The sequence below is a fragment of the Bos grunniens genome, chromosome 23 (assembly GCF_055505025.1).
Source record: "Bos grunniens cultivar Pamir isolate PY7600 chromosome 23, Bosgru_T2T1.0, whole genome shotgun sequence".
Taxonomy (NCBI): domain Eukaryota; kingdom Metazoa; phylum Chordata; class Mammalia; order Artiodactyla; family Bovidae; genus Bos; species Bos grunniens.
In genome coordinates, this window is record NC_141187.1 from 50,453,871 (window position 1) to 50,472,955 (window position 19,085).

General features: G+C 44.3%; 1 protein-coding gene across 1 annotated transcript in view; it reads left to right on the forward strand.

Moving 5' to 3' along the window:
* The window catches only part of F13A1 (coagulation factor XIII A chain), a 143,627-nt gene that overhangs the window by 56,197 nt on the left and 68,345 nt on the right, over positions 1 to 19,085 (forward strand). The window contains exons 5-6 of the mRNA XM_086370908.1: positions 5,768 to 5,886; positions 8,086 to 8,193. Coding sequence (XP_086227034.1) covers positions 5,768 to 5,886; positions 8,086 to 8,193 — 227 coding nt within the window. The remainder of the gene's footprint in view (positions 1 to 5,767; positions 5,887 to 8,085; positions 8,194 to 19,085) is intronic.

Consider the following 19,085-nt stretch of genomic DNA (forward strand, 5'->3'; position numbering starts at 1 on the left):
CTGAGCCACCAGGGAAGCCAAGTTTTATATTTAATTGACCGTTAATTGAATACACTATTCTTTAAAATATACATATATGTATATATATAAAGGGGGCTTCCCTGGTGGCTCAGTGGTAAAGAATTTGCCTGCCAACACAGGAGATGCAGGAGACACCAGTTCAACCCCTGGATGGGGAAGATCCCCTGGAGGAGCAGATGGCCACCAACTCCAATTTTCTTGCTGGGAAATCCCATGGACAGAGGAGCCTGGTGGGCTGCAGTCCATGGGGTCGCAAAAGAATAGGACACGACTTAGCAACTAAACCACCACCACCACAGTCATTACAGAAATGCAAATTAAAACCATAATGAGATATTATCTCACAGCTGTTAGAATGGCCATCACCAAAAAGACAAAAGATAGCAAATATTTGCAAGGGTATCATGTTTCTCTAACCCCTATATTTTCTATTAAGCTGTTAGTTCTACTTAGAGGCTTCCCTGGTGGCTCAAACAGTAAAGAATCTGCCTGCAATGTGGGAGACCTGGGTTCGATCCCTGGGTTGGGAGGATCCCCTGGAGAAGGAAAAGGCTACCCACTCCAGTATTCTGGCCATGGGGTTGCAAAGAGTCAGACATGACTAGAGACTCATTCAGATTCATCTGTAAGTGAATCATTTCCTTTTTCTTTGGAGCAGGTGTGGAGAGAGCACTGAAGAAGCATCTACTTCTTAAGTCAGATGCTGTGTGCTTCCTGGCGCATTCATCCTCTCAGGAAACTCAGTGTCTGCTTGTTGATTTTTTGTGATGTTCAGATTTACCAGTGGGATCAGGGTTATCACTCTCATGCATCCATTATGGAATTCCCCATTAGCCTTTTAAAAATGGTTTTAGCCTAGATCCAAAAATTTATTAGGGATTGCAAAATGGTGATAGTCTCATCTCCCACTCATTTTGCATTTATTAGCATCAGTGATTTCGGTGCCTTGAGGTAGTATTCATATAAGCAAGTCTAGATACGTGGCTCTTTCCTTATTTCTAAGTTCTTAGAATAATGGGTTGATTCGTAGTACCACCAATACATTTTTTTAAATCACCTTGAAACTACAAATATTAAAATATTTCATGTGTCCTAATCTTTTGCAGTGACCATTATTTTTGGTATTTTAGTTGTCCCATTCTTGTCCAGTGGGAGTTTCTTTAAGTTGATTTCTGATTTCTTTGTCATGAGGCCTAGAATCTTGAACAGCCTTCTTGTTTTCTGGCAGGAAGAAGCACTTCAGGCTAGGCTTGTACATTTCCTGACCCAGACCTCTGATCATTTTTCTCAAGGAGCCCAGATACCTTTTAATGGGAGGGGAAAGGAGGAGAATGGTACTCAGAGATCATAATCAGGCTCAAGGGCACTTGCTGCTATTACACTGGTTGTTTTTTCTAGTTCTTTTCAGTGAGAAAAGACTGAAAAATTGTGACAAAATGCATCATGAGTTTTTATGCTCTCTCTACTTTTTTTTTTTGCTAAGATCCTTTTATTTGATATTTTCTTATAATGGATTTAAGTTTTTGATTATTATAGTACACCCTGTTTGAAACACTTCAAAGTATTGCAAAGGCAGTGGAAATAGGAAAATCTGTTAATAATAATGTTTGCTGGTGAAAAATAATAGTGTTATTCGCTCAGTCATGGCTGACTCTTTGTAGCCCGCCAGGCTCCTCTGTCTATGGGATTCTCCAGGCAAGTATACTAGAATGGGGAGCCATTCCCTTCTCCAGGGGATCTTCCCAACTCAGGAATAGAACCCAGGTCTCTTGCATAGCAGGCAGATTCTTTACAGTCTGAGCCACCGGGGAAGCAGTGAATGCAAAAATTAATTTATCAAAAGCACAAGTGTATGGGAAAAATAACCAGCCTCTCCCTTCATATATATTCTTTCTTATTTTCTTTCTGTAACTTCCCAAAACAGAGATATTCAACAGTAGTTTAAAATGGCCATCTCCCAACATTTAAATGAATCAAATTCTCCAATGAGTGAATAAAATTATGAGTAGTAACCTGAAACTCAGCTGAGTAGGGCACTTTGGAGCCTTAAGTGGGAATGTCTTCCAATTTCAGAGTGATTTGTCTTCAATCTGTATCAATCATTTTAGTGAAAAATTAGAAAATAATTCTGGTGGAATGAGTTTCACCCCCCAACAAGATTAATAGATCATTCACTGAAGTTCCTATTCTTCTTTTGTGGACTGTGAAGAAATGAATGGTAGCTGGAAGATCCATGGGATTCTAGGTCCAGTAGCAGATGGGATGACAATATACCAGGACAAAATCACCTATATTTTGACTTACAAAGGCAGCAATAGCTTTAAATTTGTGACTTAATTGCAGACCAGCTGCACTACAACTTTTTCAAATGACAAAAATTCAAAAAAATGTGTGTTACAAAACTGTCTCAGGAAAAGTGTCGTCTAACAAAACAAATGCACTGAAAAGGTATCTTGCTCGAGAGAGGTCAGCTTGGGAAAGTTGTTACCAAATCTAAACATCTTCTATTTCATACAAACTGTACTCAGAAATAGTTCTGAGACTTATTTCTGGCTGAAAGTATCAAAGGGTTTATTTGTCAAGAAAGAAACAGCTTAATTGACAAGGATGGATAGAATGAGTTCATACTCATCAAGATTTCTGCGGTGTTAGGGTACTAACAAACATCCTTTAATGGCAGAATGTGGTAATCATGGAATTAATTATTGCTAAAGTAGTTTTCAGATGAAAAAAGAGAAAAAAAAAAGCAAATTAAACTTGACACAACCTGACCAAACACGTGTCAATTTACAGTTTAAAGGTCATTTTACAAAATATCTACATTGACATAATAGGTTCCCCATAGTATTTTAAGATGAAAGTTCTTTTCATTTATCCTGGCAAGCTATAAATGAATAAATTATGCTGTTTAAAGACTTATTTAATATGCTTTTTTAAAATTAAATTTGCTGCTGCCATCTAGTCACTAAGTCGTATCTCTTTGTGACCCCATGAACTATAGCCCTCCAGGCTCCTCTGTCCATGGGATTTTTCAGGCAAGAATACTAGAGAGGGTTGCTATTTCCTCCTCCAGGGTATCTTCCCAACTCAAGGATTGAAACCGTCTTCTGCATTGGCAGGTGGATTCTTTACCACTGAACCACCAGGAAAGACCTTATTGAATTTATTTATTCAATAAGTTCTTCTTTCTCTTGAGTCCCAAAGAGAAAAAGGAAAGATCTGCCATTTAATAGATCAATAGAATCTGATTGATTCTATTGATACTCTGATACCTTAGAGTGACAGAAAGCAGAGTTACGGTTCCCTGGGAGGGTGGGAGGCCTGAGACAGGACTGGGAGGGAAGAATTACAGAGAGGAACAAGGAAACTTCTGGGTGACATATGTGTTTGTTGGGCTTCCCAGGCGCTGCTAGTGGTAAAGAACCCACCTGCCGATGCAGGAAACATAAGAGACAGTGGTTCAATCCCTGGATTGGGAAGATCCCCTGGAGAAGGGCATGGCAACCCACTCCAGTATTCTTGCCTGGAAAATCCCTTGGACAGAGGAGCCTGGACAGCTATAGTCCATTGGATAACAAAGAGTCAGACACAACTGAAGGGACTTAGCACACACACGTGCATATGTTTATTATTTTGGTTGTGAAGTTATATACTTTAAATGTGTGCAGTTTGTTGGACAGTAGTAAATATGTAAATGTGTGTATGCGTGTGTCAGTGCACGCGTGTATTAACAGTTGCACGAAACCAGGCAAAGGTAACCAAGAGGCAAAGAACAGAAAGGAAGTTACAAGAAAGTGCTGGAGTACAGACCAGACCATGAAATCTCCAGAAGATTTGATCAAAGCTATAATACGGCCCAGAATGCGGATCCAAGCTGGTCGGATGGAGCAGCACTGGGCAAAGTTTAATATATACACAGGTCCCTGGTGCCCTCGTTAATATGCAGATTCTGACTGGGTCTGAGCTGGGGCCTGAAACTGCCTTCCTCACAAGGTTCCAGGTGGTGCTGACGCTGCTGGCCTTTCCACCATTCTGTGAACATCAGGGGGCTGGGACGTTTGTTCTCAACTGTGGCTGCATATCAGACTCACTGGAGAGCTTAAAATTAACTCATTAGTTAATTAATTCACTTTTTAAAACCCTGATGCCTGGATCTCACTCCCGCTCCCAGAGATTTTGATCCGATTGATCTAGAGTTCAACTCAGGAATCTACAGTTTTTAAATCTACCTGAATGATTCTAGTGTGCAACCTTGAATATTCATTGGAAGGACTGACACTGAAGCTGAAGCTCCAATACCTTGGCCTTCGATGCAAAGAGCTGACTCATTGGAAAAGACCCTGATGCTGGGAAGGTTTGAAGGCAGGAGGTGAAGGGGTCAACAGAGGACTAGGTGATTGGATGGCATCACCGACTCAATGGACCTGAGTTTAAGCAAACTCCGGGAAATAGTGAGAACAGGGAAGCCTGGCGTGCTGTGCTCCATGGGGTCAGAGAGAGTCAGACACGACTGAGCAACTGAGCAACAACTCCAGAGGGATGGTCAAAAGCCTTACCAGGAAATGGGAAGGAATGATCCCTGATAAAGTAGCAGAATGGCAAGGACGACCTGGGCCAGAGAAATGTGATGAGCACGTCCCCGCTCAGAACTGAAACTGACCATTGCCAAGGCTGCACGCTGACCTGAGTGGGACTTAGACCTGTGCGGTCCCATGTGCGGTCCCGTGTGCGGTCCCGTGTGCGTTAAAGACGCTTTTGCTGCTTTCATGCCTGGCCTGGGAGTAAGTACCAGACTGGTGCCTCAGCAGGCAGATGGGGAGCAAGGTTTTCCTGAGATTAGAGCCGCAGGCAAGAAGAGTCCCTGTGGGCGTCCTGGTGGCTCAGCGGTAAAGACTCTGCCTGCCAATGCAGGAGACGTAGGCTCGATCCTTGATCCGGGAGGAATCCACTTGCTGCTGAGCAGCTAAGGCCAGGAGCCGCAGCTATTGAGCCTGTGCCCTAGAGCCCGGGGAGGCATGACAAGAGAAGCCACCGCACTGAGAAGCCCTCCGATCACATCTAGAGAGAAGCACCCGCTCTCTACAACTAGAGAGAAGCCCACACAGCAGTGGAGACCCAGCAGAGCCAAAAATCAACAAACTAATTGTTTTTTTAAAAAATAAGAAAAGTCCTTGCAATGGAGGAAGATGATCAGAGAGGCCAGTTGGACACACTCTTACCAACACGAACACGCACACCAAAATTGTTCCTTGAAAGGAGACAACGCCCAGCCTCCCTCTTCTCCCCAATGGGCCACAAACCAGGCATGACCCATGAGGCTCCAGCCTGCTAATGTGCCCCAGACTTGTTATAAAATCATCTCTAGTTCTTTTAACGTTAATACTTTGGAAATTAGTTTTTTGATCCGTGTTACAGATTTTTATCTGCATTATAGAATTCTGATTCTGAAACTACTGAGACACCAGAATCCTAAAATGTTTCATGAGACTTATCAATTTAATTGTGCTACTTGGAACTTAGAGAGCCAAAACTTGTCAGCTTTTTGATGACAAATGTCATCATTTACAGACTGATCTTGGCCACTTCTGTTCACCATTGTTAAAATTACATATTGTGAAATGAGCTGCCTTTAAAAGACTTTTTCCCATTTGGTTGAGTAATTGCAATTTATGATCAGAATAAACTTTCAAGTGTATAGAAACGTTCTGGTTTGGTTAATAGTCATTATGTTTAAATTCCAATGCAGAGGATGCTGTGTATCTGGAAAATGAAAAAGAAAGAGAAGAGTGCGTCCTGAATGACATCGGGGTTATTTTTTATGGAGACTTCAACGACATCAAGAGCAGAAGCTGGAGCTACGGTCAGGTGAGCCACGCAACATTTGTCATTGTCAAGGACATCTTTACTCATGCTTTCAGTCCTGCGTATCACTGCAGGGTGGTGTATGTCAATGCTGGACAAGCACAATTTCCTGCTTTTCAGGATCTGAGGCTCTAAGACAGCCTGGGTGCAGACTTAGAAGGGCACCTGCCTAATTTATCAGCTGAAATCACATATTTCCAGTTATTACAATGTTACAGAGATTGGAGCCTGTGTGGTTGGCATGGCATTCCAGTGAGAAGTGCTTTGGCACTTCAGAACAGTGAAATTCCATGAGCTCAGATTCTGGTATCCAACCTGCTTTCCTGCTGTTGTTGTGCTGTGCTCAGTCACGTCCTTCTCTTCGTGACCCCATGGACTGTAGCCCACCAGGCTCCTCCAGGCAAGAATACTGAGCTGCCATTTGCTACTCCAGGGGATTCTCCTGATCCAGGGATCAAACCCATGTCTCCTATGTCTCCTGCTTAGGCAGACTGGTTCTATACAACTAATGCCACCTGAGCAGGCTCTCCATCCTGGTTGGTTCTAACTAACTCTTGAGAATCACACACCCACTGTTCAGCTTTGCCCACCTGCATTTCTGATGTCCCACCGGGCTAAGGATCAATGTTCTTCCCCTGTTTGGGGATCCTTGCCTGGCTCCCCAGTTCCAAGCCCTCCACTTCCTGAGTGACATACAACCCGTGACCATCACTTATTGTCTGATGTCCTCGCCTTAGGTCCCTAATAATTCCTAACCTTTAGATATGATTATATTTACACCCCCAGTGTGACAACAGAGAGAGAGAGCTAACAAGGAACAAAAACTCATACAGTTGGGTAGCAAGGAGGCCTGGGAAAGGGTGCCAAGCATGATGGGGGCCCTTAGCCAGCATGGACAGACGCCCCGGAGCACACTTGCCACTTATCTCTGCTCTCATTCGAGTCCATCAAGTTGGGTATTTCAGCTCAATCAACCAGCCAAGCCAGTAGTTTGCAATGAGGCAGTGTAACTAGCTCTCTGACGATGTCTTTACCATTCCTGTTGACCACTGTCACACCCCACAGACACAGCTGAAAGATGCTGCCTCACAGGAACCAGAGTAATGAGTTCTTTACGTACGTGGAGAGCTAGTGCGATTACCCATGCCTGCAGCCGTCACGTCGGTTTAGGATATACCCAGAGTTGTATTCTAATTGGATTTTAATCGAGAATTACATGTAATCAGCCATTAAGACAGTGGTGTCTGTCCTGACCACTTGGCTGGATAACATACAAGGTTTCTGCATTCAGGGAAATTTCCTGTACAATGAGGTGCAGTATGGGTATCATCTTCCAATTTTACCATTTTAAAAAACTATTTTTGTCTTTGCTCCTTTTTTGGAAAATTCTGGTGTTCTGTGTAGTTAGGAGTTCTTTCTAAGCAAATTGAACCGACTACCAGACTTGGTAGTATAATCTTTCTCTAAACCTTCCTGACCTCTCTGACCCTGGAGTCCCCCTCATCTCAGGAGAGAGGGAACCATAGGCAGAGGCTCGCTGCGTGAGGTCTCCAGCTTTGCCCGGTGCACGCGCTGCAGACCTAAGTGCCTCCCGGAGCTGGACCTGAGAGCCATTTATTTCTGAGATGCATAAACACTCATGTTACTTTTGAGGTCTCGAGACTCTGGCCTGACTATGGTTCATCCCAGTGAATGGTTCATCCCACTGCCTGATATCCCAAGAACCAAGATATAGGAGAGATCCTCTGAATTAACCCTACAATGAACCCAACAATTTTCTAAACAACATCAAGCCAGTTCTTGATTCTATTTCCCTTTTTTTTTGGCCCCATGGCCTGGCATGTGAGATCTTAGTTCCTCACAGGGGTTGAACTTGCACCCTTTACACTGGAAGCATGGAGTCTTACTCACTGGATTGCCAGGGAAGTCCCAGTTCATGATCCTTGAGCACAGCAGCTCGAGAGTAGTTCTATTTATAGTTCTAGCTAGCTTTTAAGTTCTTATCCATTTTACTGAAAGATAAAAGAAGCTGTCTCTTTCCTTCCACCTTAAATATTTCACGCTAAAGATCATGAGTGATTTCCACACAGGAAATACACATTTCTAAACATTAGGCTGTGGTCTCATTTTATTTTTTGGCAGAGAATGTCTTATTTGCAGATTGGATGTTAAGTAGTTTCTCATTTTTTTTCCCCCAAATAGTTTGAGGATAGCATCCTTGACGCTTGCCTGTTTGTGATGGACAAAGCGAATATGGACCTTTCCGGCAGAGGGAATCCCATCAAAGTCAGCCGTGTTGGGTCTGCAATGGTAAGAACAACTACTGATGGTTAAAATCAATTAGATAAGTCATTTGCCTCCATATGCGTGTCAGTTCAGTAAGAGCTGTTGAAACGGTGACTTACAGTCAATAAAGTTTTCCTTGGAAGAGTCTGTAATTCCCCGAGCTTGTCATGTGCCATGAAACTAAATTCTTGTCTCAGTACTGTATGTGGTTTTGGCTTCAGACAAATGCTAATAGGTGACATGATAGTACAGCCCGCTTATTCTTAAGTATCTTGGCCTGGGGAGTGAGAGGGACCATGATGAAATGTCAGTATCTGTAATCAATTGATCAATCAATCGATTGATCAAACACCAAGGAACAGCAAAACACACACACACACACACACTGTAAAGCCTAATTTATCTCCATTCACACCCACAGTAAGAGTGAAGAAATAAATGACTAACGCTATTCTACTCCAACGATACCTCACCACAGGACTGTGTATTGACAGTTTATGAAATGGGTGTTGATTCTTCAGAGTAAACGCATGAGATGGGGGAAGGGCTGGCATCACTCACGCCATTTTGCAAGTTAGAAAGCGGTGTGCTGACAGTTGGGCAGTGACGAAGCCTCAGTCCTCAGCTGGATCCCAGGTCCGCTGACTCCAGACCTTGGCATTTTCCACCTTCCTTGCTGGTCTCGGCAGGAGATCCTGAAGCATCTTTGAGAACACACAGACCCTGCACTGGAACCGCTTCCTGAGGGAGGAGACACTACTCTCATGGGCCAGGAGGCTGGGAGTCCGGGGTGGGCAGCGGATTAAACGTGTTGTCTAGGTCCTGGGCAGCCCTGGACTGTACTGACGTGTGGGACACACAGATCCTGCCCGTGGTGCATGAAAGCGAGTCACACGTGTCAGACACAAGCAGCGTGTGCACATGTACTCATTCGCTTCAGTCCTGTCCGACCCTGCGACACTACGGACTATAGCCCGTCAGGCTCCTCTGTCCATGGGATTCTCCAGGCAGGAATACTGGAGTGGGTTGCCATGCCCTCCTCCAGGGGATCTTCCCGACCCAGGATCGAACTTGCATCTCCTGTGTTTCCTGCACCCACTGAGCCACCTGGGGAGCCCAAATATAAGCAGAACATTCCTGAAAAAAACACCAAGCTCGGTGCTGTTGCTACTTCATTCAATCAAAGACTAAGCAAAAAATACTCCTTTTGCTACCAATTTTCTTAAGTTCTTCTTTAAAGACTTTTTTTATGTGGATCATTTTTAAAGTCTTCATTGAATTTGTTAGTATATTGCTTCTGGTTTATGTTTTCGTTTTGTGGCCATGAGATCTCAGCTCTGCGACCGAGGACTAAACCCACACACCCTGCCCTGGAAGGCAAGATCTTAACCACTGAGCCACCAGGGCAGGCCCCCAATATCCTAAAGTTTTATTTTTTAAAATATCTCTCTGAAAGACTGCTATCTTTGAGTCTGATTTGAGTGAAATAAAATCAAATATCAATTTTATAAAAATATTAGATTGAAAATAATAGGAAATGCAATTTCTGGTTAGCACTTAAGAACAAAGATTGTTAAATTAACAACTAGGCTATGTGTAAATTTAAGAAAAGTGGAACTTAAAGAGGAAAGAAAGGTAAAAACGAACATCTAAAGGCAGTTATTTTTGTTGTTGTTAGTTTTGTCTGTGACATAAAATATGCAAGTGGAAAGACAATGAATTCTAAAGAATTCAGGAATTTCTTTTTAATACTATTTATAACAACATACATGAGACCTTCGGTCACTGTTTTTCCTGATTCACAGATAAGAACCCCTTTTCCTTCTTTGAAGTTACCCTGACAGTTTTGCAGTGAGAAAGGAAGCAGTTACTGGCAGTGGTTGGATATAAATGAATTCCTTAAGCACTCTGAAATGATGCTCACCAGCCCGAGCTTACTCACACATCATGTGTATTTTTACGAGTGTAGAGATCACTGCCTAACACAAGCAAAGTGAGCGGGAGGTGAACAGGAAGCGATGAACCCGGTACTTCCTATGGGGGCACCTGGCCAAGTGAAAGCTGAGTCTTGAACGAAGCACCTCTATCCTAATGCAAACTGCCTTGCAATGTTACTAATCATAAAAGGCCGATGAAGTTCTGATTTTGAAGATCTATAACCCACTTACAAGATACAGAACTAGGCAGGATCTATTTGGGGGTTTGGTTTGGTTTTCTTTCTGGAGGGGGAGGCCTTGGGTGTTAGGGGAGAACACCCCCCCCCAACTCTAGGCAGTATCTTTTTCTTCACCACCACCATTGTTTACATCCACAAAATGGATGTTTGATAGTTTTCAAAATCGTTTTACATCTACTATCTCCTTTAATCCTTAGAAGAGCTCCAAAATCCATTCAGTTCTAGTGATTTTAGAAATTAAAGCATTGAGCCTCTAAAAATCAACAAAAAACATGAAACTTTCCCAAGAAATCAATTGTTTTCTGGTTACTCTGGGAGCTCCTCTCCTGTTCACAAGTCCTGGAAATCTATCATGAAATTGCTGAGGGAAGTCAGGCAAAGACCGAAAGAAAAATAAATAAAACAAAACCACCTCAAATTTCTCAGTAAAGATTTGCCTTAAAATATGAGAAGACATATTTAGGGAGCTCAGAAAGAAAGTGTTGTGAAATTGCTTGAGTTTAGCCAGAACCCTGGGTCCGAGCAGATGGGCCCGTTTCTGAGCAGATGTTTTCTAGGGAGTTGGTCCCGCCCACCGGAAGAACAGAGGGAGCTGTGTGTGGTCACTTTCAAACTTCTCAACCCTCTCGCAGGAAACACATTCTGGAACCAGATGCATCATGACATGCAAACGCTCTGGGAGGGATAACACACGGGCCACAGTTCATGCCAATATGAAAGTGATGGCAGGCAGAAATTTCCTGGGGTCAGCCGTTGCCAGGACAGAGTGGATGAGCGGCCCGGTGCTGGCTGGGCCCCTGAGGAGGGTAGAGGCAAGAACAGATGACGGGGGCCCCAGAGACAGATTTGCTCCCTGTGGTCACGGCCAAGGCTGGCACTGAAGACGAGCCAGGAATCTGCGGAAAGAAGATGGGTGCTCAGTGCGATCTAAGCACAGATAATAAATAACTTTGGTCTTTCTAACGATGATGATGATGATAATGACGGTGTCAGTCTGGCTGTACAGTGCCCAGATAAAAATCTTTATTGCCTAGTATTTATTACCTTGGATGGTTCTTTTAAAAAATATTTATTTGTCTGTGCCAAGTCTTAGCTGAGGCATGCAGGATCTTGGACCTTTGTCATGGCACTTTGGGTCTTTTAGCTATGACATATAGGATCTAGTTCCCTGACCAGGGATCGAACCCAGGCCCCCTGCACTGGGAGCTGGGAGTCTTAGCCACTGGACCGCCAAGGAAGTCCCCCTTGGTGGTTCCTTGGCGTGGGGGCTGCCCTACACACCAGAGGACGTTTAGGAGCATCCCTGGCTTCTACCCCAGAGATATCAACTCACCAGTTGTGACAACCAAGAAGGTCTTTTGATATTTCCAAATGGCCTCTGAGGTCTAAGTCACGGCCCCAAGCCCCTCCGAGGCTCAGTCTCCCTGCCTGTGCAATGATCACAGCCTTTTCTTCTGGCCTGCGTGGATGATCTACCTTCCGACCTTGTTCAAAACCTGTGCGTTTCCTTTCTCTGCTGAAGAGAAGGTGGAGACAGCATCCCCGGGGGAGCCTGGCCCAGGTCACATCGGGCCTCTCGGTTCTGACCCTTCCTCCCACTTCCTGTGTGACCCGGGGCCCAGTCCTCAACCTCTGCAGGCCTCACCTCATCTTTAAAATGGAATTCTGTCTCTGTCCTCAGATCACATTTGTTATTCCCGGTGGCAGCAAGAACATCCTTTTCTTCTTCAAAACAGTGTTCCTTTTTCTTCTATTTTTTCTCCTTTATACATTCCGTATCTTATTTGGTTCTTATTTTGAGTTGCTGTTACTCCACTTTGATGTGAAAATCGGAAAAGTTTATGACAATCTGGACAGCCTTGGGCTACTGGGTTTACCCAGGAGAAAGAAAGTTTAAAACTCCTGTGATCTCATTGTCTGGGGATTGGTCCTGAGATCTGTAACCTTACATAAGTGAACTTTTATTTAGGCTTTTCTAACTACTGAGTGGAGCATTTTACCAAAGCTACACTGCAGATTGATTCAAGGGAGGAAATTGTTTTTAAGAGATTAGGGGAAAACAGAAGAAACTTGCCCCAAATTACACTTCCTCCTTTAAATCACCTTGCTTGCTGGCTGTTTGCTTTCCACCTCGTATCTGATGTGACCGTCCCCACCAAGACAATAGCCAGGAGATGTGCCAGCAAAATTTTAGAAGAATGTTTTGTGCCATCCGAAAACTTATTTTGCTCACGCCCACTAATAAAGTATTCCATCCTTGGCCCTGAATTACTGAGAAGTAACCTGACATGGCCAACCTAAAGACAGCTCAAATGGCAAAGAGTCTGCCTGCAATGCAGGAGACCTGGGTTCGATCACTGGGTCAGAAAGAAGACCCTGGAGAAGGAAATGGCAACCCACTCCAGTACCCTTGTCTAGAGAATCCCATGGACAGAGGAGCCTGGCAGGATACACTCCATAACTTTGCAAAGAGTTGGAAATGATTGAAGCGACTTAGCACCCACACACGGCCTGAGATGGAATCTGAGCCCGGGTCAGATTATCAAAACAGGTATGCTGCGCCTCGTGACGAGAACTGCAGGGTCCTGGGGGAAAGGAAAATAGCCTGCTCCTTAACTGCTGGGTGGGCCCTGGGCCTGCCTGTTTCTGCCCCATGAGTGACTGGATCTGATAGCAGCTATGGGCAGAGCTCTCCAGGGAGGCGCGCTGCCCCAGCCGTGGCCACCATGCTTGCAGACACTGCTCACTTATTCCCCGTGGAAGTCCTCGCGGGTTTGCTCCTTTGAGCTGAGACTTATTAACAGGATATCTGTGTCAAAATGCACATAGAACCAGTATGTGAGATCTGGAGGACTCTCCGGGGGTCTTGTAGGTAAAGGAGTGAAGGCCCTTGGAAATGATGTCATTCAAGGTCACATGGCCAGTAAGTGGCTGAAACGGAGTTAGATATTGTCCTTGCTCTCAAGTCATATTAGACCTTAGGGGGTGAGCACCAGCACACTCACACTGATAACACAATTCCTACATCAAGTTATGTAGCTATCTCCTAGAAAAGAAGGGCCCAAGGGAATGGGTTCTGGAAGAGGTGAAGTTTGAAGTAAGGGATAAGTGAAGATAGGCATAAATCAGAGAATCCCAAATAGCCAGAGGCATTGAGCCCCTGGGAAAGAGTTCCCGAAGAAGACTAGGCACCAAATGCGGTTTGATGGTGGCACAGGTGGTTGTGATGCCATGACGGTGGTGATGCTGATAATAGGGATGATGGTGGTGCTGTGGTTTGGTGATGGGAGGAGTAATTGCTGTAAAGACGTTGATGGTGGGAAAGCACTCAATATGAACTCATTCATTCAACAAATATTTATTGAGAATCTCCAGTCTAGGTTCATTTCGGTTCAGTTCAGTCACTCAGTCTTGTCCAACTCTTTGTGACCCCATGGACTACAGCACGCCAGGCTTCCCTGTCCATCACCAACTCCCACAGTTTAAACTCATGTCCACTGAGTCGGTGATGCCATCCAACCATCTCATCCTCTGTTGTCCCCTTCTCCTCCTGCCTTCAATCTTTCCCAGCATCATGGTCTTTTCAAATGAGTTGGTTCTTTGTGTCAGGTGGCCAAAGTATTGGAGTTTCAGTTTTAGCATCAGTCCTTCCAATGAATACTCAGGACTGATTTCCTTTAGGATTGACTGATTGGATCTCCTTGTTGTCCAAAGGACTCTCAAGAGTCTTCTCCAACACCACAGTTCAAAAGCATCAATTCCTCGGTGCTCAGCTTTCTTTATAGTCCAACTCTCACATCCATACATGACCACTGGAAAAACCATAGCCTTGACTAGATGAACCTTTGTTGGCAAAGTAATGTCTCTGCTTTTTAATATGCTGTCTAGATTGGTCATAGCTTTTCTTCCAAGGAGCAAGTGTCTTTTAATTTCATGGCTGCAGTCGCCATCTGCAGTGATTTTGGAGCCCAAGAAAATAAAGTCTGTCACTGTTTCCACTGTTTCCCCATCTATTTGCCATGAAGTGATGGGACCAGATTCCATGATCTTAGTTTTCTGAATGTTGAGTTTTAAGCCAACTTTTTCACTTTGCTCTTTGACTTTCATCAAGAAGGTCTTTAGTTCTTCTTCACTTTCTGCCCTAAGGGTGGTGTCATCTGCATATCTGAGGTTATTGATATTTCTCCTGGCAATCTTGATTCCAGCTTGTGCTTCTTCCAGCCCAGCGTTTCTCATGATGTACCCTGCATATAAGTTAAATAAGCAGCGTGACAATATATAGCCTTGACGTACTCCTTTCCGGACTTGGAACCAGTCTGTTGTTCCATGTCCAGTTCTAACTGTTGCTTCTTGACCTGCGTCCAGATTCCATGTATTCAGATTCCATGCATGCTAAGTTGTTTCGTCGTGTCCAACTCTTTGCGACTCTATGGACTGTAGCCCACCAGGCGCCTCTGTCCATGGGATTTTCCAGGCAAGAACATTGGAGTGAGTTGTCATTTCCTCCTCCAGGGGATCTTCCCAAACCCAAGGATCAAATCAGTGTCTCTTATGTCATCTCCTGCATTAGCAGGCGGGTTCTTTACCACTAGCATCACCTTAAGTCTAATTATAATTGTAAACAAAATAGTTTCTGCCTCCACAGAGCTAATAGTCTAATAGAAGAGACAGACTTGAAAGTAGAACTTGTCAACAGAGTATACCAAAGTCTCTGATGAAATAAGCATAGGGTTGTAGGAGAAAGCAAACCCCTGAAGCTTTGCTCACAGTTTTCCCAGCACAAAGCAGTATCCTGACAAGTGTTGGGACATAGAGTGAAAAGGCAGAATGATTAACCAAGACCCATAGCAATGATAAGCCACGTGATTATTCATAAAAACCCTTTTTTCATGGTGGGAATTATACCCAAATAGCCATCCCCAAAAGCACTGCAGGAAAACGTAGTCAGAAGGAAACTTTCTTCTCTGGGGACTTACTTGATTCAATTGCAATTTTTTTTTTTTTAAAGGTGACATTAAGAGGAAAATCTGGAAGGAGAGAGAAGAAAAAGTATCAATATACTAGTTAGGTATTTTTAAATTCCAGTCTTTGCACTGTTGCCAGCCTGGACTTGCCTGCTTCCCTTGAGGTGTACACATTTATTTTTGACCCTGGACTTTTGCTAATATCGAACCACAATGCCATCATTAATCCCCATTAATACCTTATTCTAGCTGTGCCTTTTGGGAACTAACTCAAGATTGGACTTTTTTTTTTTTTTAGCCAATCGATGTTCAGTATACTCTTTAGTGTTATAAAAAAAATATCTTGAACCCCAGCTACTAAATCAAACTGACCACAAGTGGAGTAGGTCCTGGAGTTTCCCAGAGCCCAACACAAGATAAATGACTGTAGGCCTTGGGGACGAAATGGACTTCAGGGCTTCTGATCCCCAAGCTTACGTGGTCTCACAGATAAACTGTAAATAAAGCTACTTTTCACTCTGTCCATCTTTCTTCCTCTTCATCTTGTCCCAGTACTTCGACAGTTTTTTTCTTTTTTCCCCCTTCTAAGCATGAAAAAGACAGTCACAACATTACTGCTTTGATATTTTGCTCAGCAGCTCCACAGAAAGCTACTGCAAAACCCTGCTTAATTCTTCCCCAGTTGTTTGCTCGGCCATCTCATGGAAAGCTTCACATTCAGCAAACCTCTTCATGCAGCAAACTATCTCAAGTATTCAGACCACATTTACAAATTCACTTGGATCGGGAATTCCATGCAGCTACCTCAAATGAACTTTCAAATCACAAGTAAATACATGAAGTCTAGTCCCTGGTCATATATATATAGGCCAGCCACAGTGCAGCTCCCTAAAAGTTTTATTTAAAAAAATTAAAATGTTAAAGCACTATATAACTGCTCCTTTGGTTTATAAGCAGCTAAAATCCTTTTCTTGGTGTGAACTGTCCTGGAGAAATCTGAGGACTGGGGTGTTCCAGGGTCCTTGTCCTCAGCCATTTCCCCTTGAGGAGCTTCACATTTCCCCATATGAATCTTATATTTGGAAAAATTTCATCTATCAAAAAAAAAAACCCCACCAGGATTATTAAAAATAACTTGTTTCCCCATTCTTGTGTCAGAGGTTTATCTAACTGCCAATCAAAACTTCTAATGGGAGTGGCACCATTCCCATTAGACCCGGTACCACCTTTGTGAAGGTCAGGATACAGCTCCCTTTGGTGTTGAGAAGGACGGCAATGTCTCACACACCCACAGAGTCTTGCAGATGCCTAAGTTAAAATTTCCAGGCTGGTGACCATTGCCAGATGTAGGATTCTCAATGGATTTCTGCTCCGATCCAGAGTTTCTGGAGCTCTGACCCTATCTGTTTTCTTAAAGTGTTGTTTTCTCTCTCTGCCATTCGTGCCTGGGGATGCCAAGAATGGGGCTCCTCATTCAGGGAGAGCAGGAAGAGCTAGAGGCCTCGGGTGACTCGGCGACCTTTCCAGTGGCGACACAGCTCAACCAGGAGCTCCTGAGGGCGGCAGCTTTGGAGAATCTACCAGCTAGGATTCATGAAAAACCTGATTGTAGTCCAACAGGGTGAAATACTAACTCTAGTCAGGGTTTATTTAACTCTTAAAGTTGGATTCAAGGTACCCACAAGCGCAGGAGGCCTTCCTGTGGTTCAGGAATGGCCAAGGGCATCCAGTGATGAACGGGGGAGTACTGAGTCAAGACCACCTCCAGCACCTTTCAAACTAAGCGTAATGCCACGTCATTCAAGGGCTTCCCGGGTGGCTCAGTGGGTAAAAAATGTGTCTGCCATGTAGGAAATAAAGGTTCAGTCCTGGGTGGGGAAGAGCCTCTGGAGGAGGGCATGGCTACCGACTTCAGCAGTCTTGTCTGGGAAATCCCATGGACGGAGGAGCCTGGGGGGCTACAGTCCGTGGAGTCGAAAAGAGTGGGACACAACTGAGCGTGCACGAATTCACCAGGGATTTACGTTTGTGTTTATGGAAGACCTTGACACAAGTGACAAATATACTGGAAGCCAGTAGAAAATTTGAATTTCCCTAACAGAAATTGTTTTCATAGCCAGTTTTGAGAAATCGTATCCATTTTGTAAGTAAGCGATGTGCAGCAAAGAGCAGGAGTAGCAGGACGTCAGATGACTTGTCCAAGGTCGCTGGTCAAATGAAAGGATCTCGGGGTCCTGGACGGCACTCCTCCACAGACGCCGCTGCACGCCCCTGTGTCTGTCCTCTGCCTGTCCTCTGCCTGCGTCATGTGAGCTCCCTGGATACAGATGCCATCCTTTTACAAGTCCTGTCTTTTTCAGTCCTTCGCTCTTAGCCTGGGGTGGAGGAGGTTGATGAGACAATGAACTGTTCAGACATCATTTTTTTTCCCTCCTATGATAAAAGCCAGCAATGTAATGAAGTTTCCATTTGTCCGCAAACAGCTTGGTCTCTCCGTTATTAAGGTTGCATTTCTTATGCCCGGGCTCCCCATATTTTGGGAGAAAAACAGACATTTATTATAAGCCATCTCTCGAATATGATGATCACAGTCAATCTAAATGTCTGCTTTCCCTGAATTGCTTCCTGGAATGAGGTCTCAACGCTGCATCTATTTTGTAATCACATCGGCTGTTTCTGAAACACAGGGACACTTTTCAGCGGCCCTTCTGAGCTCTGCAGTGGGGGCTGCTCTGGTCTCTTGGGACAGACACCCCCTGGAGGGGCGAACAGAAGTGCGGCAAAGCCAGCATCCCCCTTTGGACAGGCCCTCTCAGGGCACGCACTCTGCATCCCTTCCTGCCCTCCCTCCTTCCCCTGTCCTGTCTCTTGACGTCCTTTCCCATCTGCTTCCTGCTCTACTCTTTCCCTTTCCCGCTCATCCATCCATGCACCCATTCGTTCATCCATCCACGCTTTCATTCAGACACTTCGGGAGGCCTGTTCTGCATACCAGCCCTGCACCGCGCAGCAGTGGACAAGCAATGAAAAAGAAGCAGTGCTTGGACAGCTTAAAATCTCAGTATCTCTGTCTCTCTCGGTCCACCTTTTGTTATTCTCTCATGATAGTCATAAGTAAAATACGTTTGGACCAAATAAGGATCCTTAGTTACTAAGGAAGACAAGATTAATAATCTCTAGTTGTAATGATTTTCATGAAAAATGAGTCTCATTACCCACTCCTGTCAGTGCGTGCGTGCGTGCTCGGTCACTTTAGTCGTGTCTGACTCTTTGGGACCCCATGGGCTGTAGCCCGCCAGGCTCCTCTGTCCATGGGGTTCTCCAGGCAAGAATGCTGGAGTGGGTTGCCATCTCCTCCTCCAGGGAATCTTCCCAAGCCAGGGATCGAACCCGCATCTCCTGCACTGCAGGTGGATTCTTTACCCACTGAGCCACCTGGGAAGCCCCACTCCTGTCAGAGCTTGTGTCAAATATACAAAGCAAAGCACATTTGAATTGTGGTTGTGTGCTTCACAGCAGAGGTTAGGGTTAGTTCCTGTGGTTTGTTGATGTCGTTGTTGTTGAATTAAAATTTACATGCAATGAAACATGGATATTAAATGTAAAATTCAATGAGCTTTGATTCGGATAATCACCACCCCAACCCAAATTTAGACATTACCACCAGCCCAGAAATTTCCCTTGTGCTCTCTTGTAGTCAACCCACATCCCCAGAAACAACTATGATCCTGATTTCTTAGAATAGATTAGATTTGCCTGTTCTTAAACTTCGCATA